The 25,010-nt window shown below is 38.6% G+C and overlaps 2 protein-coding genes across 2 annotated transcripts in view; both read left to right on the top strand.

The window, feature by feature from the left end:
- col21a1 (collagen, type XXI, alpha 1) overlaps positions 1–18,314 on the top strand; it is a 74,380-nt gene extending 56,066 nt beyond the window's left edge. Inside the window, exons 16-29 of the mRNA XM_057848648.1 lie at positions 1,599–1,652; positions 9,149–9,193; positions 9,269–9,322; positions 9,396–9,449; positions 12,036–12,089; positions 12,214–12,285; positions 12,429–12,464; positions 12,756–12,800; positions 14,695–14,727; positions 14,807–14,953; positions 15,025–15,079; positions 15,160–15,351; positions 15,425–15,502; positions 18,049–18,314. Coding sequence (XP_057704631.1) covers positions 1,599–1,652; positions 9,149–9,193; positions 9,269–9,322; positions 9,396–9,449; positions 12,036–12,089; positions 12,214–12,285; positions 12,429–12,464; positions 12,756–12,800; positions 14,695–14,727; positions 14,807–14,953; positions 15,025–15,079; positions 15,160–15,351; positions 15,425–15,502; positions 18,049–18,236 — 1,107 coding nt within the window. The 3' untranslated portion in view covers positions 18,237–18,314. The remainder of the gene's footprint in view (positions 1–1,598; positions 1,653–9,148; positions 9,194–9,268; positions 9,323–9,395; positions 9,450–12,035; positions 12,090–12,213; positions 12,286–12,428; positions 12,465–12,755; positions 12,801–14,694; positions 14,728–14,806; positions 14,954–15,024; positions 15,080–15,159; positions 15,352–15,424; positions 15,503–18,048) is intronic.
- Positions 18,315–20,112: 1,798 nt separating this feature from the next.
- The window catches only part of bmp5 (bone morphogenetic protein 5), a 39,137-nt gene continuing 34,239 nt past the window's right edge, over positions 20,113–25,010 (top strand). The window contains exon 1 of the mRNA XM_057848355.1: positions 20,113–20,159. The gene's annotated coding sequence lies outside the window, so the exon portion shown is untranslated. The remainder of the gene's footprint in view (positions 20,160–25,010) is intronic.

Genomic DNA, 25,010 nt, shown 5'->3' with positions numbered 1-25,010 from the left:
ATTACTTTTCTCATCTTTGCAATGCCTTTATCGTTATATACCTAGTAATCGAATTAATTACTTTTCTCATCTTTGCAACCCCTTTATCGTTATAGAGTAAAGGTAAGTAAAGGTGTGTGTTCCTATGCGTTACTACGTTGGTTGAATGACTCGAGAAAAGTCTGAGGGACACGGACTCACGGAGAGAGCAGAGTGGGAGGTATGACGCCGCTTCAAACGCGATGCTAGGTGGCTTGAATAATACCTGACTGTACCCGATAGCGTACAAACTACGCCCACATGATGCTACGGTAGATATCACATGTGTATAGAACTAGATGTGAAATGACAGACTCGGCGGCGTTGGCATATGTATAGAGAACTAGATGCGAAATGATAGACTCGCTGGCATTAGTAAATAGCTGCCATCTTAAAACAGTATACTTCTCAGGAATGCTCTGTTGTAGAGAACCTTCTTAGCGGACCTAAGAAACTTTTTATCTAAAATCTTCCTAAATCGGCAAAATCTTGACTTGAATCTATCTTTAAATTATGTTTTCACATGTCGAAAGTAGACAGAAGGGAACTAATGCAATAACGGGAGCAATTTTAACAGTTGATTCACAACATTAAATGACTTCCAAACATAGCAAAGGTTACTATCTTGTTATCACAATTACCGCAATACCCGTGTGTCTAGTTAAGTTTAAGGTAAAGAATTGGGCTAGGGCCAATCGTGCCAAAAAGCCTTTGAACTTCACATAGTGTGACCCATGTTTTTTTTTTTTGGAATGAAAAAAAAACATGGGTCATACTTTTTTTTTGGAATGAAAAAAAAAAACATGAAAAGTAACGGGTAACTGAGTTACTAACTCAATTAATTTTTGGGAGAAGTAATTTGTAACTGTAATTAATTACTTTTTTAAAGTAAGATTAACAACACTGCTGCTGTTATTCTTCTCACTCGCCGACTCATCCAAAGAAACGACAACCAATCAGGCCCATCATCTTCCTCGAGTTGATGAAATAAATGCAACTGCTTGCGCTTAATTTAGTTTTCGATTAACTCGTTTTACAACCGGCCGTCGCTGGCTACCTCACCTTCCTCTCGTTACATGGCGCCTCGCCCGGCAATATTTTAAAAGTTTTCGGATGACGTCCTTCTAGGATATGTAGATTTTCGTGGTGCTTTCCATTTTTAAAAAGTTTAAAAATAGGCCATTCATTGAAGGTACTCCTTATACTCCGATGCGCCTTATAGTGCGGAAAACACGGCACATAAAATAATCTCCAAATAATACTTACTATACATTCTCCCACTCACTCTCAAATGATACGTGTGTGCGTGGGGGGGGCGTGTGAATTTGTAAGTGTACATTACATACGAAGATGTAAATAAAGTGTACATAAATACTTTTTTTTTTTTAGAACTTTTTTATTCTTATTACAAGGTACTTAACTCAAATCCGCGATGCACTGAGGGTGTGAAAATTTTGCCGCAAAGTAGTGTGGGATCACTGTATATGGTAGAATCTGGTAACGTTGAGGCTATTGTCTGATTTTTTAAAAATGTTTGTTGGTTTGTTTTTGTTTTTTTAATTGTTATTATTACGTTAAAGGGAGAAAACGGGGCCAGTGGCATCCCTGGTGTTGATGGAAGGCCAGGCCGTACAGTAAGTTATAACTGCAATGGACATATTTCTCTTTCTTTCATTCTTTCTTTCTTTCTTTGCATAGTACTCCTAAATTTTGCTGAGATTTTTTTAATGATCTTCACAGGGTTGTTTTGTGGTCTGTCTTTACAGCTATCAACAGTTTTTTGTCATCAATAGCTTTTGTTTTCCTTTCTTAGCACAGCAGTAGACTATTTCTGTTCTTGATAATTCAATACGGTAGTTTTAGCTCAGCTGGTTATGCCCCTGATAGCAAGTATAAATGTATTTTTATGTATGTACGTATTTTTTATAGGCAAACCTGAAATCTGGAGGGGAAAAAACAAGTTCAAAATGAACAACTGCCTGGCTCCTTCGACTGATTAACTTGGTACCTGCAGGCAGCAATAAGTCTGCAATGAATTAATATAATTATTCAGCGCTGAGCTGAGACAAAAAAATGAAATTGAGGAAACTAGAAAATGCCTACTAAATTTTATTGTGACCTATCCATGAATAACAGAGGAGTATCAATTTTAAGTGTGCTATTGATTAAAAATCAGCCTTGAGACAAAAAAAAAAAAAAAAAAAAAAAAAAAAAAAAGAAACAGAATGGGACGATTGATGTGTAGACATTTGATTTGATACATAGGTAAATATCCTTTTTTTTTTTTTTTTTTTCTTTAAATGAACCCAAGTGTTTTAAATCAACATCAAATATGAAGGAATAGACCTCACTCTTCCAATACTTCGGAAGGCAAATGTAACTCTATGAAGTTTCACGTCATCATGTAAAGGGTTCCTAATAGAGCTGAGAAACTGCAGGGATTATTTTTTATGACATTTTGATTCAATTAGGTAAATGGATATGTATGGCGAGTACCACTGATGATGTAGATTTTTAGGGGTATTTCCCTTGTAAAGTATCCCAGGATAACCCTGTTATGTAAAAAGTCTCTGGCTCTAATCGAAACCCATAAAAAGACTAATCGAGGGAACGCTGCTCTGCTCTGGCAAAGCTGTTTTTGGAGAAAAGTGTTTCAACTGGGCTACAATCCCAATTCTCATGATTAGAAGTCTTGTCCAGACTCTATGATAGGTCTATAAAACATGACTCAGTTGCTCCACAAGGCTACAGGCCATCCCCATACACTCATGAACAAAGAGGACATCAACAGAGACAGATTTAGCACATGACATCCAAAATTGTTCACCAATAGAATTTCAGAAACCGGCACATATGGTGAGTCTCATTTTCCAACTTAACCAATCTGATTATTGACTTGTACATGCATTGTCGAGTATTTATCAAGTTATATTGCTTGCTGGAAGCTTAGTCGGGGGCTTCCACTAAGCATCTGGAAGCCTTCTTCTCAGCAGAAAACAACAACAAAGAATCTTCACTCTGGAATTTAGTGGGGCTGCACACCACAAAAATGTTCAGTGTGTATTTTATTGCATTTGCATGGCTGTCATTGTTTTTCCTTAGTGTATTCTAAATAGGATTTAATTTCTTTCTTGCTAGTGTTAGCAGATTTTGAAAATTAATTATTTTAACACCCCCCGCCCCCAGCAACTTAGGCTAGGTTCATACCGCAGGTCTTGATGCACAATTCCGATTTTTTTGTCATACAGTAAGTTTTTTTGGCATGCCCATTGAGACTGCCTTTGTCCATTGAGCCTGTTTAAGTCCTACACATGCGCACTAATTTGCAGTCCGAGATGCACTGAGCAATCTGACTCGCATGTGCAGAAAGATCAAAACAAGTGACTACACATCTGGCTCTCCGTCATTGTAGGTTGAAAATCTCTTATTTTGATTCCAAAAAAGAGGACATAAATAACAGACAGAAATAATCCCCGTTTAGTCTTATCGTAGACTTGATAATTGTATTGACAGGTCACATCCGTCAGCCACTGCGCAACGCCTTCAAGTAGGGTGCCGTCCGACAGTCCGCTTCAGTTATCCACAGTCGGTCGCAGTTAGTCAACACATTCAGTGATCCAACGCTAGATTTAGGTTGAAAGAGTACGAAACTTGTACCGTATACAAACAGAAAGGATTCTCTTTGATTTTTTTCTGCGATTCAAGGTTATTATTATATTTTTCGGACCATGCATGCATTTTGAAACGTTGTGAAAAAAATCAATAGGAGAAATTAACCACTACGGACTTGCATACGGACATATTTAAGTAAAATAAATGCTAACTGCCCATTTTTTTGCTCCTTTAACCAAGAATCGAGACTGTTTTATGTCCATACCTATGAAGAATTCAGGGATTTAAGCATTTATTCACAAGCATTTTCACCGGAAGACCTCTGTTTACAAATGGCGGCTGCCACATTGACTAACAGACTAGCATCGTTCTTTGACATATGTACATAAAATAAATGCTACCTGCACGTTTTTTTTTTCTTTAAACCAAGAATCGAGACTGTTTTACATCTAAATCTATGAAGAATTCAGGGATTCCAGCATTTATTTACATGAATTTTCACCGGAAAAGCTCTGTTTACATATGGAGGCTGCCACATTGACTAACAGACTAGCATCGTTCTTTGACATATTTACGTAAAATAAGTGCTAACATTGAGAACATTAAGTTGTATTGATTATACAGTTCCTCAACTGTGCAGAAAGTGTCATTTACGTGGTTTTTTTTTATTTTAACCAAGAGTTGAGACTCTTTTACATCCATTTACTTACAGACTAGCATCTTACTTCGACATATTTACGTAAAATAAATGTTAATTGCACGTTTTTTTTTTTTTTTTGCTCTTTTAACCAAGAATCGAGACTGTTTTACGTCCATACCTATGAAGAATTCAGGGATTTAAGCATTTATTCACAAGCATTTTCACTGGAAAAGCTCTGTTTACATATGGCGGCCACCACATTGACTAACAGACCCAGCATCGTACTTTGACATATTTACGGAAAATAAATGCTAACTGCATGTTTTTTTTATTTTGCTTTTAACCCTTGAGAGTTCAGCGCACGTCGTCTTTTAAGCGCCCTCACGTTTGAATTACGTCACCCACATGCCGTTGGTTGGTCTCGTTTTAAAGTGCGGAAGTTGCGGTTTACTCTCGTTATAATTTGAAGTCAATCGACCAACTAAAACGTGAGATATTGTCATTTAAGTGTTATAGTTTTATTGTCCTCTCAAAAAAATATTAAAACGCTGCATGGATCATTTGTTTATGTCTATATTTCCATCATATCTTGTCCTTTTTCAAAATGGAAGCTCCATGAAAAAAACACAAATCAAACGAACCCTTTCGAAGTCACAGTGGAAGCACAAAATGCGTTTTTTATATAAATATAACTGCCGTGCGAGGTTCCACCGAACGAGAGGGAGGAGTGTTCTGAAGCAGCGAGGTGGCGAGCGACGGCCGTTTGGATCGAGTGAGCGACTTTGTGTGACTTTGAGAATGAACGGAAAACTAAATTTAGCGCAAGCAATTGTGCTTTTTGATCAACTTGTGGAAGAGGATGGTCCAAATTCGTCATCATCGTCTTCTTCGGAAGAGTCCTCGAGTGAAGATAGTGATGGATTTGAATACGTGGGTGACGCCATCGACGAGCAGAGGTAAGCCAACTCATTTTTTTTTTTTTTTTTTTATGCTGAAAAAGTTTCTTTTGAAAGTTTCTTTTGATATTGCAAGACAAAGTTAATTTTGATGCAATATAAGTGTGTGTTTGTGTATTTAACAATAAAATTTGCATATCAGATCAAAGTCGTACGTGCACTGTGTGTATCCCAGGCAGGAATTTATAATTTGTGGTGTTCTTCTTTCTATATGAAGATTAGGGATGTAGCACATATTCAGCTATGGTATTCTTTCTATTGTCATACATATAGATTTCCATTATTATTTATTGCTGTATATATTTTTATTTTATACTTTATTATTTTCATAAATACTGACTTTTTTTTTTCATGTACATTTATAGTGACAATGAAAGTAAAGTGAAATGAAAATGGAAGGGTGGAAAGAGGATCGACACCCCATGGAAGTGTGGGCTGTGTGATGTAGCCCTGTGTCTAATTCCAGGACGAAACTGCTTTTTGGAGTGGCATGCCTGAAAAAAATTTAACTTGTTTATTGTAAATATTTTTGAAAATACTTTTTTTCCCCAATGTTATATATATATATATATTGTTTTTTTCCCCCACAATCAGTCTTCTCAATTTGTGTATATAAATGTGTGATCAAGAAGGTTGATTGTGTGTACATAGTTTTCATCAGGTGATGGGCCGCAATACCTAAACTCATAAAGAGATGGCCTCTAAACACTTTTTTTGTGTTAGATGGTATATTTTTTCACTGTTCTTCACTGTTTGGTCTGCTGTATATATGTATTTTGACTAGAGCATGTATAAAGGCAAAAAACGCCTATGGCTATACTTGTTGTTTATGTTGAATTGTCAAATATAAGACTATTTATTCTAATTTTTTTTTGGTTGAATGTTCATCCTATCATGTTGAATAAATATTACAAAGTTTCAAAACAGTTCGTTACGCATATTTGGTTGTCAATTTGACATCAATATTAAAAATTTTGACAAAACAATTTTGGAATTTTTGGTCTTTTTGGGCCCAAAATGATGATTTATAATTGGTCAGTGAAGGAAACAACAGTTTGGACATGAAGTTCAAGGTGTCACAAAAAAGGGACCAAACCAGGCCATCGTAAACAATTCTTTCTTTGAAATATAAAGGCAACTTCAAAGGCATGCAAAATCAGACAAAATAGGCCCAGACCTTAAAGGGTTAACCAAGAATTGAGACTGTTTTACATCCATATCTATAAAGAATTCTGGGATATAAGCATTTATTCAATTTTCATCGTAAAAAGCTCTGTCTGTGATTCCAATCGGTCAGCTTTGACGGCCACACCTACAATGCAGGCCCCCTATTAATCGGCCCCGCGCCTTGTGTCCCGTCAATATCATTATGAAGTCTATGGTCTTACATTCAACGTTTATATAAATTGATGGAACGCATGCACGCAAAACACGCACATACGGACAGTTTGCCCTGACTCGGCCATGTAAGCATTAATGTAATATTGCTCATTTGGCGCACAGAATGAAAACCAAGCATTCTCAGGCTTATCCTTTTTTAAATTTATTTTATTTTTTTCTTATGACTGTGGTCAAGCTGGCCTCCTGCCGTGTTCAAGCTAGGCGCTAACGCTAGGATGACCAATTCCATAAGGTCAAAATGGAGGACATATTTAAAAAAAACAACAACAAAAAAACATTGCACTTGCGGTGTATTTTCAAAAATAATGTTTTGCACGGTGCAGAAAGAAATGGAACGAGTTTTGACTGTGTTTGGTGAGGAAATCGTGTTCTTTCATTCATTTAATGTTAAAAGATGTGTGCCGTTTTGGCATGTTTGTTAGCACTGTTGTAAAATCTTGGCGAGGAAAGTCAGATAGCCACCCGTGAAGCTTTATTTACATTTTATTGAACCAATGATATAGGACGTTTTTAAATAAAGCCACTTTTGGCCATTCACAGACCAGTTGTGACAAGCGTGGGGCTGAGTTGCATCACATAACCTAAACTGTGGCCTATTTTATTTAAAAGCCACATCACTGAAAAGGTTGAAGCCTAAGTTATGCTTTTGTGTTGCGGTGATGGAGTAGCGACGGCGTAGATCCTACGTCGTCAACGAGCATTCGAAGTTCTGCATCAAGGGAACGCGTTGCTCTGTAATTCACCGCCAAGCCGCTAGAGGGGTGTTGTGTTGTGTTTGTGCGGTTTTGGGGGACTTTTGTCGAATTTCTACGAAGTTTTCTTCCGGTTATACAACGATGGCAACAGAAATGGAAAGCTTAAATGTGGATCTTCAGCTCATCAACTTTGAAAAACAAATGTTGCGGAGGTGGTCTGTCCGACTGTTGATGCCGCACAGACACTTGCAGTAACATTACGAATTATAGCATCAGGTGGAAGCCAGCAAGCTGTGTTACCCACCATTTTGTTCGATTTCTGTGTCCTACAACCAGCCAGTGGGAAGCCATAGCAGATTTCTCGCGTCTTCCCAACTTCCCAAACTGCGTTGGAAGCCTTGATGGTAAACACATTATCATAAAAGCAACGAGGCACTCTCAATCAGTGATGATGTATGTATAGGATATGAACTGTCTTTTGTTAAAAATAAAACATCAAAACAACTCTTTTGACACCAAAGCTGCCCTTTATTCTTCATATACTTGAAATGTAAAATGTAAATAAGTCACAGACTCACAGCAAACATATGTACAAAATAAATGATATAGTGCACCAACCAAAAATATGACATAAAGTAATAAAAAGCTGTCAATCTTTGGCCTGCTGGGTCACCGCTTCGTGTGGCCATTAACTTCTGACACACACATACTTGTCTCGGAGGTTCTTCCATTTTTTTTAATGCATTCATTGACCTCCAGCCCCGTATTTTCAGTAATCTCTTTCCATGAATTGCTTGCCATTTGGCAACCTTTATAATGCCTTGAAGAAACATTGTACAGGTGGTCATATGTGTGGACCTCTTCGATGATCCTCTCGTCGGCTTGGTCCATTTTTGAGTGTCGTGAATGTTTGTAAATGGCGGAGATTTCGCACTGAACAGGAAACAATAGTCTGAGCGGACCAATCACAGTCCATTTGCGTCACGTCACCATGCGTTGGTGTCACGCGTTGTAAGGATTTTGTGAAGGTGCACGTCAGGCTACGGCGGAGGGTCGCAAATCGGGTCAGCTTTGACAGCATAGGTCCGCCGCAGAAGCATAAGCCAGCCTTAAGTGCCCATCCTAAAACCAGACAGGTGGTCACCACAGCTAACGCTAATGCACAGCTCCCTTGCTGCCATACTGCCTGCCTCTCTCACTCTTTGCTGACGTAATTGCTGCATGAAGTCCGATTCGGGAGACTTGGGAATTCAGACCGCAGCCACATTCTGGAAAAATGTGGCCAGATTGGATTCTAACCACATATGAAAGTGACTTGGATCGGTTTGAAATGGTCCACTTCTATGCGACTTGTCCCATTCAGACTGTCAAGCTAATGCCTCACTCGAGTCAGAAAAACACAAGAAAAATCATATTCGTGCATTAAGACCTGCAGTCCGAACCTAGCCTCAGAGTATACAGGAGCGTGAACATGTGCAGTCGTGTTAGTAGCTTAAGTTGAAGGTTATTTCACTAACACAATTTTTGTTCAGCTTAAGTTGAAGGTTATTTCACTAGCACAATTTTTGTTCATTAACTTTTCTAAGATTTTCTTGTTAACATTTTGGGGATTGTATCTAATAGTTCAACATTATGAGAACTATATTTCTATACTATTATACCCCCCCCCCCACACACACACACACACAAACAAATACTGTTGGTAGTTGAGCATTGGCTCTATATAATATATGAATAAATCTGTACGTTTTTTCATTGTGCTTTTTGAATACATTTAACAATCTTAAATACATCGATCTAACATGATCATTCTCACACTGTTTTAGGGTATGCCAGGTTTACCAGGGCCAGCCGGTCTTAGTGGACAAAAAGTGAGTCTTCGCCCACCTCTCACTTCAATACATGAAATTAAGCGCGCAGCAGAAATTTGTATACTTTTCTTCAAGGGAGAAGCTGGTTTTCCTGGATCTAGAGGCCCACAAGGAATGGCTGGATCACCTGTAAACACATGTTTGACTTTAATTTAAATTATGTTTGATACATTTTCTGATTCATTGTCTTTATTTCTCTCAGGGGGAAATGGGTCCAACAGGTCCTCCTGGTCTAAACGGAAATATCGGGCCAAAGGTATTTAAAATACTATAGGAATATGAGGCACCAGATTAAAGATCAAATCGATTTTTGATGTAAAATACAGGTAGTCTCCGGGTTACGAACGGTAACCCAAATTTCCGCTAAAGTTGGAATAAACCCTATAAGTACCCCCAAATACCCCCTAAATCTTAAAATAACTATCCAAAAACATGTATATATCATTGTACTGTCCTCCCTAAGACATTGGAGCTAAGTCTTAGCTAGACAGCGAGCTAAGATGTCATCTTTTCCCGCTCTCTCTCACTCGGCTGCGCGACTTCTTCGTGGGAGCAAATGTGTTCTTCTTTGTGTGTACATGCGGTCTTACTCATGTGCGGATGTATTACCTGCTGTACGCATCTTGCAACAAAATAAAAGCATACATCACAAAAATAATGTCAAAATTATAATCAAATACAATATCGCCAAAGGGCCGAACAGTCATATTAATAAAACAAAGTTAAGAACAAGATACTATGAGGTACAATAAGGTACTGTTTACAAGAATAAAAAAAATTAAAAATGACTGGAGACAAAATGGCGGACGAGTGTCGTACAGTCGAAATCACGTAGGTCGGGTACGTCGTAACCTGGGGACTACCTGTATTAATCATTTTAGAATGTATTATAAAGGGAAACACCAGGTTTCCTCCGATTCCCCATTTTGATGTAGAGTGAATCATTTTCACTCTCTGTGGGACTCAGGTAACATTCTGATAATGTACCAAACCTAATGAAGATTCTTATCAAAAAGTGATTAATACACTGGGGAAAGACACTGTATGAAATAAATAATGCACCATTCAATAAATAATTAATCATTTAATACAAACCGGTCCCAGCCGCCCCACATTTGCCTCCCCGCCGTAGGCCCTGCCATTCCCGCACCTCTTTTAACGCACTTCATACATTATACTCCACTGGAGGGGGGGGGGGCTTCAGCGAAGAGTGGTGGGATGTGCGGCTTGAAAGAACTTCCATGCGTTGGTCCCACTGCCCTCAGTAAGGCACTCCTATTTTAATGCATACACCGTACTACCCTCCCCACACAATCCAATCACGGTGCTTTGTAATGGCTGCCAGTCGGGGGTCTGGCAGCCACAGTAATAGGGCGGCAGGTGGGTACCACTCTTTTTCTGTATTGCATGGCTCCTGGAGCTAGCCTCCTCTTCGTCTGGGCTGCCGGTTATGGGGTGGGAGGGGGTTAGGGCTCTGGTCCCGTGCCGCCCCGCAGAGGATTATCGACACTTTGCTGCTTCTGCCTTCCCCTGTCTTTTCTGCCTGGGTGCCGGTCGAATGGCGGGGTGTGACCCACTCCGTGTGGGGACCATGTCCTGCCCCAGGCCAAGTGCGCCATGGGGGTTGCGGCGGTGGCTGATGGGCTGGGTGGGTGGTTGAGGGTTGGGGCGGGCGTGGTGGTCGGTGATGCGTCCCCTCATCCCTTCCCTGAAGGCCGGTTAAAGGGGGCGCGGATGATCCGGGGTGGGTCACCCCCACTGATTGGCTTGGGAGGGGCCCCCACACAGCATTTCCATTTGTCTGCAAGACTATCACACGTCTGATGGAATTCACGCATGACTGGGTGCAATTCGACACACTCAAGTAGAGAAACTATCGGTACAAGGATTAGCAATCAGACAGCATGGAATAGGATGTCAACACTTACAAGTGATTCGCATAATACTGGGTTCTACATCTCACATTGTTGATTTGTATGCTCCACCCCAGCTAATCAACTTTCTGACTCCCCCCCCTCCTTTTTCTCCTCGGTTATCAGGCTCCCCACATGGTGTCAATACAAATACGAAATACAACTAGCTAACGATAGCACTACTATATTCGTAATTAGTGTAAGTGTGTACTTCTTGTTGTTGTTTCTTCTTCTCTTCCGTCTCGCTCCTTTTCTATTTTCCTTCTGTTCCTCCACAATCCCTTCCTGCTTGCTGCTTTCTGCTAATAAATGAACCACAATGAATAATCTCAATGCGAGTATATTTTACTGACATGTAATACAGCACATTTAAACTTCTCAGAACAATATGACACTCCCGATTCCCATTCTCCGTGTCAAGCAGCTGAACAGGACAGTTTAAACAACAAAAAAGAAGAAACATCACAAAACAAAGTCAATATTATAATCATGTACGTATTTCGCTACAGGGCAGAACTGTCATATTAATAAAACAAAGTAAAAAAAAATACTGTGAGATAAGGTACTGTTCACGTGACCCCCCCCACCCCCCAAAAAAAAAAACACGGAGACAAAATGGCGTACGAGACTCGGTGTCGTAAAATCGAAATCACGTACAAGTCGGATACATCGTAACACGAGGACTACCTGTATTAATCATTAGAATGTGTTACTGAGGGAAACACCAAGTTTCCCCTTATTCCCCATTTTGATGTAGAGTGAATCCCTTTCACTTTCTGTGGAACTCGGGTTACATTCTAATAATATACCAAACCTAATGAAGATTCAAATAAAAAAGTGACTAATACACCAGGGAAAACATTGTATAAAATACATAATGCACCATACAATAAATAATGTGGATCCTCTTTCCATAACTATTTTCACAGGGCAGTAAAGGGGAAAATGGAAGTCCAGGTAAACAAGGGACACCAGGTTCCATGGTATGCTTCTCTGCTGTTCACCTACCAATTAATCATGCAAAATAAATGTATTCAATGTTGTGTTGATATGGGGAAAAAAGAAACAGTCTATTCTTTCCTTTTGTCCTGTGTTATGCGTTCAAAGGGCAGACCCGGTGATCCCGGACTAACAGGTCAACCAGGACACCCAGCGATGCCCGGCCTAAAGGGAAGCAAGGTGTTTACGTGGCACTAACAACACTAGACAATTTACTATGTGCAATGCATATTCTGCACTGTTTGTCCATTGCATTGTGCATTTGTAATTTGTAAATTCTCCAAACATTCAAAGCATTATTTTACTCCCATCTCTTCTATTAGGGGGAAAGAGGACAAGCAGGTGAAAGAGGCGATATGGTAATGCTGCAACAGCGATTTTATATTAGTAAACAGCTGAGCTCATCATTTATTGTTGAACTCTTTAACAAATAATATTTCATAATTTTGAGCACCTTGCCATCTTTTAATCATAGTAATTTACATGTGACATCATTAAAAAAATGCACAGAGATTCATGTATAATGGTGTGTTTTATTGATCAACATTGATCCTTAACATCTCCCAGTGTTTTAATTACAGATGACTGCATGTGTTTTTGTGAAGATAATTGGTACAGATCATGAATATATGCATGTGTTTTTCTTAAAGGGAATGAAAGGTGAAAGGGGAGCAGATGGAAAATCAGGAAATCACGTGAGTTCAAGTTCACCCATTCAGTTTAATGAAGCAGTAAAGCTCTAAAAATCATAACGTTTTAACATTTAAATCTGTCCATTATATTTCACTGAGTAAGAGATGCTTATATAAATCATCATAGTTTGTGTCTAAACTATAAACACTATTAAGACTGTGGGGCTGGATCAAGTGACCCAACACCCAGAAAAAAAAAAAAAATCTCTGTGCATATTCAACTTAATGACTTTTGCAAAAACTCTATTTCTTTAAATTTTGAAATCACTCCAAGAAAATGTCATTTGAACATTATTTTTAGCCTTACCTACTGTACATGTTTACCGTTCTCTCTGATTACGTAAAACGGGTTCACGCAAGTCAGTTGTGTTGAAACCCCCCTTTCCTCATGTGGGTGCGCTGGCAGGCAAAGTGGATAGCCCGGGCTTCTGGCTTGGTGGTCAGAGCATCCGCCTACCGTGCTGGGCACGTCGTGCGAGTGAGTTCGACTTCGGTCCTGGGTACGGATTGCGTCACGCGGTCCCGATCCATGCAACACCGGCAACATACGCACATGTCATTATCAGAAAAAAATAACATTACACAACCTACCACATTATTATAATGCCATTTATGAAATTATTTTCACATATACACAAACTACATTAAAAATATATACGTATAGGTTTTACTTCATGAGTGACATATGAGACTGTGACTGTATGTGGCAACTCCTCTTACTGGACCCAAAAGTTCAAACTTATACTGTATATGCATAATTTGTTGTACGTTGATTTTTGGGGAGCTGCTTGGCACTGCTGACCTACAGGAGACATCATATCATGTGTTTTATATGACTCTGAGGTGCTGTTTATGTGTGCGTTTTTGTTTCATATGTATAAGTCCTTTTTTTTTTTTTTTTTTTTTTTTTTTTTTTTTATGATTCAGGGGGTACTATCCCCCCCATACATCATGGTCACTCAGGTTATGGGTTTGATCCCATTGCTGAAGATGTATGCCAAATTTAACTTCTGTGACTGGAAAAAATGAAAAGAAAGTTGAAGAAAAAATATTTACATTATACTTATGTGATAATCTATGTACGTCGAGGATTTGGTCAGACAATATTTTGCTTAATAATACCTTCCCAACAGACACACACACACAAAATGAACGAATCCCTCATGTGGTTGGGAGACAAATGATTGTGATTATACAGTTAGCCAGTAGGTGGTTCCGTGGACACATGAAGCTCCAAGAAATGAACCCTCTCTCGAACCAATTGGCTCAAGTGGTGCAATGCCTCATGCCTCAATGTGTTAACTTAACACATTTAGCACAATCGGGCACAAGAAAGATAAAAGTAACTCACATGGAGACAGCTCCGCTCAAAAGCTGGTTCCTAGGGCCACTTTTCCTTCACAGGTCTAGTGTCTTCCATGGCAAAGGCAAACAACCTGTGCATGAGCCAATTTCTAGGGCACGATGGGGGAGTGGCTGTTAAAGGGTCATGACGCGTTCAAGGCGTCGGAAAATTGGGTACCCTGACTTTCCACCTTGTTACATATACAGTATAATATAAATAGACATATTATAGTAGGTGAGAGCTCTACTGAGTGCGACTGTTGACAAACCAATCAATCCAGTTCTTGAATTTATAAAGCCTGTCTGCAATTTAGGGAGCGACAGTCAGAGGGAGGGGGGAAGAGGGAGTGGACCTATGCAGGAATTGGGAAGGAGAGGGGTAGAGTATGAGCTGCATAGACTCCCCCTACTGGTATGGGGGTACGGGTTATTTGACCCACCTTGGATGAAAACGAGAATTTTCTCACCCAGAACCCAGTGGGTGTTAAAAACATTACTCTTCCAACTTTAGCCTCTTAAACCATGTCTAATTCATGTTCCGTTTAATCAACAGGGCTCGCCAGGTTTGAGGGGATTAAAAGGAGAGGTATGAGGACCTGATCGCTCGAGGGAATCTTTGTCCAATGTTATATTCACGTCTAACACTAGCTTTGTGTTTTTGCTAGAAAGGGACGACAGGGGATCCAGGGCAGAGAGGTCAAGAAGGTCAAATAGGCCAGGCTGGACCTCCAGGTCCGGCAGGCCAAACAGGACCTCGAGGCCCTCAGGGGGATACGGGTCTTCCCGGAAAACCTGGCCCGGCGGGAAGATCGGTATGTTTTTCTTTCCTCCAGTGTCTTTCTTTCATGATACAGGTTTATGTTTGTAACTTGTGTCATTACAGGCAACTGAAATTTCAGATTCACACATTCGACAAGTTTGCAGACAGATTCTTCAATGTGAGCGTGTTGTGACCTTTTTGTTTGTGAGCAACCATTTCCAAATATTTCCATGAAATATTTTCTCTTGCGCTTGTCAGCTGAACTACCGTCCATGTTGCTGAGCCACCAGTCAAGCAACTGTGACAGGTGCCAAAGCCTCCCAGGAGCGCCTGGCGTCCGAGGTCCGACAGGGGCCCAGGGCCTCAGGGGGCCTCCTGGCCTGTCCGGTGCCAGGGGGCAGCCGGGCTACCGTGGTCGGCCAGGTCTGCCCGGTATTCATGGGGTAAAAGGTAAACACTGTCCAAATTTACCTTGCTGCCATTTTCATACAAAGTGTTTTACCAGGGATTATTGTGCTTGTAGGAGAACCAGGGATTAAGGGAGAAAAGGGAAGCCCAGGTCGCACCATACATGGGGACCAAGGACCACCTGGGCCTCCAGGTATGACACTTAAGCAATGTCTTTGTTCATTTATTTTTCTTCCTCTTGTGTTCAACAGCTTATCATAAATATGAGTGATCTGTATTGTGCCAGGTATTAGTCTCAATCTTTGTTGTTTTATATTACAAAAATGACACAGAGCACTACGTAAGCGTATTGCTGCCCCCCCCCAAAAAGTATCAACTTTTTACATGATATTTATGTTTTTGCATATTATCATGTACATTACATGATATTGTCATCTGAATACGTGATAATTATCATGTAAAAACATGAAAACTATCATGTAAAACCATGATAACTACCATGTCAAAATGTATCACTTTGAAATACTGAAAGAGGAAACTGTCAGCAGAAGGCCTAATGATTTGAACAATTTGATTGAGTTTTATTTAATTTTTGGCTTCAGAAATGGCACAATTTCACTGTTATTAAGCACCCTGGATGGTAGTAGAATATTGGTCCGTTTACATGCTGATGGTGCGACACCAAGACGCAACAATTGTGTTGAGAATGGACTTGCCTTTACATGGTGATGGCAAAAACGGAAGGTGAAGACGCAAACTTTTGATTTTGGCCTCCAAAGCAGAACAATTCGATTGCGGGGATTGCTCCGCAACCAAATGAATAGAATGCTCTCGCTCGGAAGATGTCAGCACTCGCACACGTCACTTTGCACACGTCACATTTTTAATTCCAAAAATATTTTATGTTTGGGTTTTTATGCCTTTTGAAGCAAAAGAAAAAGCCTTGCTTCGAATGGGCAGGTATGTTGTCTTCTGGGCTGAGGATCTTGTTGTCGAGGAAGTGCATCATTGGCTGTCACCATGTAAAACTGCACTGCCCCCTAGGGCCTGGCATGAATACTACATCGTTTTCCCACGGAATTGAGACATTGCTCGAATGGAAGCGGAACCAAGAGGGAACCATGTAAATGCAAACATCAAATTTGTCATATTGTTGGAGCATAATCATGTGAACGGCCCATAAGTATGCGTACAATTAGGTTAGGTTCACAACGAAGGTCTTAATTCAGATATTTTTGTTTTATCTTTTTTTTTTGGCGTACCCGTTCCGGCTGCGTTTGTCCAATGAGGCCGTTCAAGTATTACGCATGCGCACTATTTCGCAGTGTGAGACACGCTGAGCAAACTGACCCACATGTGCAGAAGCATCAAAACAAATGACTACACATGCTGGAATTAGGTCATTCCAGGGTGGTCATATTTTGATTTCCAAAAAGAGGACACAAACAACAGACATAAATAATCCCCGTTTAGTCTTATTTTCAAAGTTTATATGGTTTGATAGAACGCATGCACATGCTGTGCATGCATGAGACACACGCATAAGCCTAATGTGAGTGCATCAGTTTGCCCCGACTCAGCCACGTAAGCAATACTGAAATAGTGCTCATTTGGCGCACAGAAAGAAAACCGAGCATTATCAGGCATATCCTTTTCTTCATTTTATTTTTTTTTATTACTGTGGTCAAGCCCGCTTACTGCGTAAAAGCAGAGTTCAAGATAGGCACTAACGCTAATGCACAGCTACGTCGCTGCCGTCCTGCCTTTGTTGCCCCTTTGCTGACGTAATTGCTGCATGAATTCTGATTTGGGAGACTTGAGAGTTCATATCAGATTTAAACCACGTGCGAAAGTAACCCAGATTGGTTTTGCCTTGTTGAAGGCCTACACGGCCGAAACATGTCGACATTTTTTAATCAGAACAAAGCCATGATTTAATAAAGGCTTTTTATTTTTCTACTTCCTGAGCCTCAGTTTTTTAAATCATCACTTTTTTTATCCCCACACCGAAGAGCACCAGAAGTACACTTTCTATACCCAGCAGCACTCCATGCACCTCGTGTTGTACTGAAGTAACCCAGATCGGATTTGAACTGGTCCACTTATATGCAACTTGTCATGTTCAGACCGTCAAGTTAATGCCTCACTCGAGTCAGAAAAACACGAAAAAATCGGATTCGTGCATTAAGACCAGCAGTCTGAACCTAGCCGTAGACAGAATTTAAAGAACATACATTTTATGAATTTCACAGTTTTACATGACAATTATTGTGTAAAAACATTAAAACATTTTTTTACATGCTTGTTTTCACGCTTTTACATGATAGATATCACGATTTTACAGGATATTCTCATGTAAAAATGTAATACTGGAGTTATTATTTTTAGTGTGGCAGCAATACACTTAACACAACAAAAAATAGCCCAAAAAGCATAAAGTATACACTGAAACAAATGATCTACTTTCAACTTACTGTCAAAATGACGAGTGTCAAACCTCCTTTTAAATCTTTATTATCAAGCAGTGATAACAAAATTACTGATGACAGCAACACTTTTTACTGCGCTGTTCACACAAAGAAAATAAAGGGCAAAAAGCAATATGAGAAGACTGCATGAACACATCTAAAAACAAGGAGCAATAACAAACGCTAATTCCATTTACTACATACTGCTTAAACAATTTCAAAACAAATGTTAGTCGCTAATATTGAAACAGTAGTTTGTTTATCTTTACAGGTCCTGTAGGTCCTACAGGGTATGGCAAACCAGGCACTTCAGGTCAGCCTGGACCACCTGGTCTAAACGGAGCAGAGGGTAAAAGCGGTAATCCCGGTGCACCTGGCCAGCCTGGATTTTGTGACCCATCCTTGTGCTATGGTAGCATGATGAGGCGATCCTACTACAGCAAAGGACCAAACTATTGACAATGTCCACCAGTGTTAAACTGGTGTAAAACAAACAGCCATTCTCAGGAAGACCTCATCCTAACAAATGTCCTCTGGTGCAGTTACAAATGGACCTTCTTTAAATATCTTCCGGCAGTATACGTTGTAAAAAGTCTACACACATCTGTTAAAATGCCAATTTTTTGTGACCTTAAAAAATGAAAAGTTGCAAAAAGCTGTGAATTTCACGAGCGTTTTTTATACGATAGAACTCAATCAAGATATTCATCGCCAAGTGTAGTAAATTTGACACAACAAAAAAAAGTATGCCGTGCCTTTAAAATTAGTAATTAAAAGGAAACGGGCCATGAGACTGTCAAATGGACTTCAGGAACATCAGTTTCAACTGCGAAAGCATGATTTTGCCAGTTTTTCACATTACAAAAATCACCCACTGTTTTTAAATTTTTTTTTTTTTTTTTAATATCTAGTGTACTCATAAGAACTTAAATATCAAAGCCCAGAGAACTTTTGCAAAAATGTAGTACATGGAGTCTTTAAAAATCATGCAGGAAAATGGTCAGTAGTCGGCGCAATTCCTTTTTGACCATTTTTCTGAACAGTACATATGTTTGACTATAAAATAATGTTTTCCATAACCACAAATCAACACATCTACTGTTGAAGTGAAGTATAAAGGAGAAATATGTTTTGTTTTGTTTTTTTTTGACTATTTTTCTTCAGCTGGAACTGGGACGATAGTCACTCCAAATAGCCATTACTGTTGGCGCAAAACTAGAGATCGACCGATATGGGTTTTTCAGGACCACTACTAATACCGATTATTAGTAGCAGGGGTGCATGATATCCAGTTTTTGAAACCAATACCGATATCGATAGCTTCCTGCTCCTCAAGGCCTATACCGATACGATAACCGATTATATATATATAAAATTTTAAAATGTATATTTACTTGAGTTTTTGATCGCCTGTAGGTCAAAAATACTAATTGCGGATTCAGAATAGATTTGCCTTTGACCAAACCTGATCTTTCATGATGACATGAACATTATTATGTATAATGAACAAAACAAAGACAAGAACAGTTTTGACTTGTCAGTAGCACCTCTTGTAAAACCTAAAAAAATGTTCACAATAAAATAGAATTTCAATATAACAGAAATACGTAATTTGACTTTATTTTAACTTCAAATTTAACCAATCAGAGAACGGGGTGAATACTACTGCAGGATAGAACAGGCAGGAGAGAGAGGCGCGGCTGCATCTGAGCCGAAATAAGCCAGTTTATAAAAAAATAAAAATAAAAAAAATAAAAAAAAAGGGTTTATACCGATAATCGGTCTATAAGATGAAATGGAATTGTATGGAAAACCAAAAGGGTCAAAATTAAGTAAACAAAAAAAAAACCCCAAAACATTTTGAAATAAATACCCTTGGATAAAAAAAAAAAAATGTGTAAAATGGCCTTAAATTGTAAGATTAGGTAATATTATTATGAAAAAGATTTTATAAGATAAAAAGCGCTTTTCAGTTTTTTTTTATTTCAAAATCCCTTTTTCCACAATAGCTTTTTAATTTCATTGTTATTTTCCACCACAATGATATTTTACAAGATAAAAATCATTTTTCACAGTCATTTTTTTTCATGTCTTTATCCACAATGGCCTTTTATTGGTTGGATGAATCGTGGAATCTGGCTAGCTGTGCTAACATTTGGTAGTGTCACTTTCAGAGTTACTCAGAGAAGTTCCGAACCGGTTGGATAGTAATGAAAGGCTTTTATCTCAGCTTGAGTGAGGATTTCAGCAGCAGTGTGTTTTTGATTAGATGCTTTCTGGAAGTTTACCTAACAGTTAATCGATGCTACAAAATGCTAGCGTAGCTAACCGGACTCCACGATCGATCCATCCAGCCAGTCCCTTAACTGTCTCCGCCATACTGTATGTATTGTGTGTATAATGCCTTTTATCGAGTAAAATCTTTTCATAAAATTACCTTATTTTACAATTTAAGGGCCATATGACAATTCGTCTGTTATTTATCAAAGGGTATTTATTTCAAAAGGTTGTTTTTGTTTGTTTAATATTGACCCTTTTGGGGTTCCATAGAATTAAAACTTTCAGATAATGATGATATTAAAAATGGCTTCGCCAAAAGTTAACCTTTTAGAATGGCCTTACCAGATCCCGAAATTAAATTTTGCTGGAGGTTTTCTGTGACGACCTTAACAATCAACCAGAGTTGGAACTATTTTTTTTAAAAATAAGAAACTGTAAATACTACATACCATATATAGATAAGTTAATATTCGATTCGAATCCGATCAGAGAAGTAAGTAAGGGAGCAAGTATTGGTGTGTGTGTGCATAATAAGCTTGTTGAATATTATTTCTAATATTCCTCTGTATTTTTCTTTTTTTAAACATCATTAGTTGAATTGTAAAAAACATTTTTAGATAATTTTATTACATTGGAATATTTTGGTATTTTAACAGGGATGTGTAGACTCCCCCCCCTCCAATGTAAATGATCATCAGCAGAGTTATGTTGCATCCCATAGTTTTCAATGATAATATGTCTAATTTTGTTATGACCAAGAAATTGTACTACAGTTTAAATCATTATAGAAAAAAATGCAAATGGTACATTACAATGGTTAATTTTATTGACTTCGCTCTGGATCTGTCTTTGGGTTGTATGGCTGGTACATGATCCCATATTGCCCCCTAGTGATGGATTGCTGCATAATGGGCCCTAAATTGACCGCTTATGACGTGTTAATAACTGTGACCACCTCAAGCCACACACCTTGCCTAAGTAGAACGTGTTTTTCATTTTTGTTTATATAGCAAAAAAACATCTGGGGACTGGATAATCACAGTATATTGAATTGGCTGTCTTTAGAAAATTATTCAGGCATTCTATTGTGAATAAAATATTCATTCTGAATTAATGTTCTATACAATCCGAAAGGTATTACATCAAGAACTGTAATATTGGCTGGGAAATTTTGGTTTTGATACTTATTGGGCCCTTCATTACTGTAGTAAATATTTTTCTTATTTATAGTTCTAACTAGATGTTAAGTATTTCTATGACTTCCTTTTATACTTATTTTGTTTTGTACCTTGTGTTTCAAGATATTCAAATAAAACTTTCATTTTTTTTTTCATGTTGAGTTGTCTTTGTCACAAGCAACGGATACTGTAGGCCATCTTTTTGGTCGACGAAAAAATTTAATGCGCAGCCAATGAAGACACGGCCCCAAATCCTTCCAAAAGTCCCTGAGACCTTCCGAACTCAAAGTGGAGGACCTCTTAGCAACCGAAAAGAGCACCAGACTCCAATTTTGAAGGTCAACTTTTGGCCATCTTTAACATAGTGTATCGTTTTACTGAAACCGTGAATGCCTGACAATGGGATTACCCCTGTACATTATGAAAATTTAATTGGATCTCAATTTTAAAGGACCATAGAATAGCTCTAATTGACAACAATGCAGGAAACGTTAAAAAAAATTCCAGCAGCTAACACCGATAACTCTGCTAGCCAATGCTAATATACTATTCCAGGAGCTGTGCTTCTGCTCTGATCCATGTACATGTGTTAATAACCCATTACCCCTTGACAAAAGAAAATCCTATTTTATTTTTTTATTGAACAATTTGGGGAAATTAGCATCATGGTTCACTGTTTACACAGTGAACTATGATGCTAATTTCAACATTTTATACAGTGGTATGAAAAACTATGTACATTTTGGAATTTCTTACATTTCTGCATAAAATCCCCACCAAATGTGATCTGATCTTAGTCAAAATCCCACAGATGAAAAAACAGTCTGTGCTTTAAGACCAGCCAAACATTTATAGGTGTTTATATTTTAATAAGGATAGTATGCAAACAATGACAGAAGGGGGAAAAATAAGTAAGTGAACCATCACATTTAATATTTTGTGGCCTGCCTTTGGCAGCAATAACTTCAACCAGACGCTTCCTGTAGCTGCAGATCAGTCCGGTACATCGATCAGGACTAATCTTGGCCCATTCTTCTCTACAAAACTGCTGTAGTTCAGTCAGATTCCTGGGATGTCTGAAATGAATCGCTCTCTTTAAGTCATGCCAGAGCATCTCAATGAGGTTCAAGTCTGGACTTTGATTTGGCCACTCCAGAACGTGTATTTTGTTCTTCTGAAATCATTCTGAAGTTGATAAACTTCTGTGTTTTGGATCCTTGTCTTGTTGCAGCATCCATCCATTTGAGCTTCAACTGTTTGACAGACGGCCTCAGGTTTTCCTGCAAAACATCCTGATGAACTTTTGATTTCATTTTTCCATTAATGATTGCAAGTTGTTCAGGCCCCGAGGCAGCAAAAAAGCCCCAAATCATGATGTTCCCTCCACCATGCTTCACAGTGGGGATGAGGTTTTGATGTTAGTGAGCTGTTCTAGTTTTCCTCCACACGTGATGTTGTGTGTTACTCCCAAACAATTCAACTTTGGCTTTATCAATCCACAAAATATTTTGCCAAAACTTCGGAGGAGTGTCCAAGTGCTTTTTGCACCATTAAACGAGCAACAATATTTTTTTTAAACAGCAGTGGCTTCCTCCGTGGAGTCCTCCCATGAAAATCATTCTTAACCATAGTTTTACATATAGTTAATGTGTGCACAGAGATGTTGGACGGTGCCAGTGATTTCTGTGAGTGTTTAGCAGACACTCTAGGTTTTTTTTTTTTTTTTTTACCTTTCTGAGTATTCTGCGCTGAACGTTTGGCATCATCTTTGGAGGACGGCCACTCCTTGGGAGAGAAGCAACGAGGCCAAACTCTTTCCATTTGTAGACAACTTCTCTGAGTCTCGATTGATGAACATCCATACTTTTAGAGATGTTTTTTTAATCCTTTCCCACTTTTATACAAATCAACAATCCTTGATCGCAGGCCTTCAAACAGCTCTTTTGACCAAGCCATGATGCACATCAGACAAAACTTCTCAAGATATTTCTTACCAGGTGTTTGTTTTATAGTGGGCAGGGCAGCGTTAAACCACTTATCAGTGATTGGGCACACTCCTGACTTAAATTGTTGGTGAAAATTGGTTTCAATTGCTCTTTAAGTCTCCTTCTGCAGAGGATTCACCTACTTAATTTTCCCCCTTCTGCCATTGTTTGCATGCTATCCTCATTAAAATATGAAAATATACATTTTTGGGTGATTTAAGTCATGGAACAAGAGCAGCAAATAAAAAAGGATAGTAATGGACGGTACCGGTGGCCACAGTCAGCAGTCACCATCAGCAGGCACCAGCAGCTGCCCCCAGCACAAGCAGCAGCATGCTGTGCATCATGAAAATGTAACCTAAAAAATATATGTCTACATTAAATTAGTTTTCTATTATAATTATGTTATGTTTGTTTTGTAATATTATACTGAACAGTATAATAATACCAGTTCATATAGATAATTTTGTGCTGAGAAAAAAATGCCTTTGTTTAAAAAAAAAAGTCAGACATCTTAAGCAGTTACAAACAATGTTACTCATCACTTGAGTATTATTTTCACCAAATATTTTTTTTTACTTGTACTTCAGTACATTTTTTGGATGACTACTTTTACCTTTACTTCAGTAATATTATTTTGAAGTAACGCTACTCTTACTTGAATAAAATGTTTGACTACTCTACCCACCTCTGCCCCTGGTTTACTGCCAGAGATGGGAGATTCTTAGCGTATTCCACTGAAAATCTGAAGAGACGTGTTTGACTGTATTTCACACTAGATCAGTCTTTCTCAAACAGTTGGGCGCTGCCCCCGAGGGGTGCATGTGACCTCGGGGAACACATGTTTTTATCATACTATAATAAGGTGTAATTTTACATCCACTCAGTGGGTGGCACTGGCGCTCTCATTTTCAGAGTGTGTGTAGTACCTTTGCACCAAACAAGAACACACAGCAAAAAGCAGGAGATATGAAGTGCTTTGAACAAACCCTGAACAAAGCAACGGTTTGAAAAAATATTTGACAGGGATGTCAGAGATGTCTCCTGAAAGCTATGACGAGGAAATATGATAACGCATATGTAGCGTTTGGCTTCACTTTTAATACAGTGGGAGACGAGGAAAGACCAGCATGTTTACTGTGTTTAAAAATGTTAGTAGCTGACATCATCAAGCCAAATCATTTAAGACGTCACTTAGAGAGAAAAAGAATTACAGAAATGAAGCATCATTTGTCTAAAGAGAATGAATGCCCTCTAGCGGAGAAAATAGTTTGAATAGTTGAATACAAGTGTATTGTATGTATGTACTAGTAAATTTTGTGTATCTTTATTGTATATTTTACTGAATTTTTAAATAAATACTAATTAAAATAAACTTTATTCCTACTATAGATGAGGTTTGTTTTACCAAAAACTCGTTATGCACAAGAGAAACATTTAACTGTCAACTGTTTTTTTTTTTGTTTGTTTGTTTTTTTGACAATTTGGTCATTAAATTTAACATTTAACAAATTGACATTTTCATCATAGTAAGAGTACAGTATTAACTGATGAGTGAAGAACATGAGGGCATCAGTCCAAAATAAGTAAAATGCAAATAACATAAGTTTAAGAAGTTTTAACCAAACAGTGATTTACCAGTACATCAAGCATCTTTCAGTTTGAAATACAAATAAGGCAAAAATGCCTTACCATAGATGTTTGAACCCCACAGGAGTGCTATGTTTTAGCATATTAAACATGTGAGAGCAGTGGTCACCAACACCAGTCCTCGACGGCACCTATCCAGT

The sequence above is a fragment of the Corythoichthys intestinalis genome, chromosome 10, assembly GCF_030265065.1.
Source record: "Corythoichthys intestinalis isolate RoL2023-P3 chromosome 10, ASM3026506v1, whole genome shotgun sequence".
NCBI classification, from domain to species: domain Eukaryota; kingdom Metazoa; phylum Chordata; class Actinopteri; order Syngnathiformes; family Syngnathidae; genus Corythoichthys; species Corythoichthys intestinalis.
The sequence above is the reverse complement of the archived record's forward strand: the minus strand, read 5'-3'. Positions and strand labels throughout refer to the sequence as shown.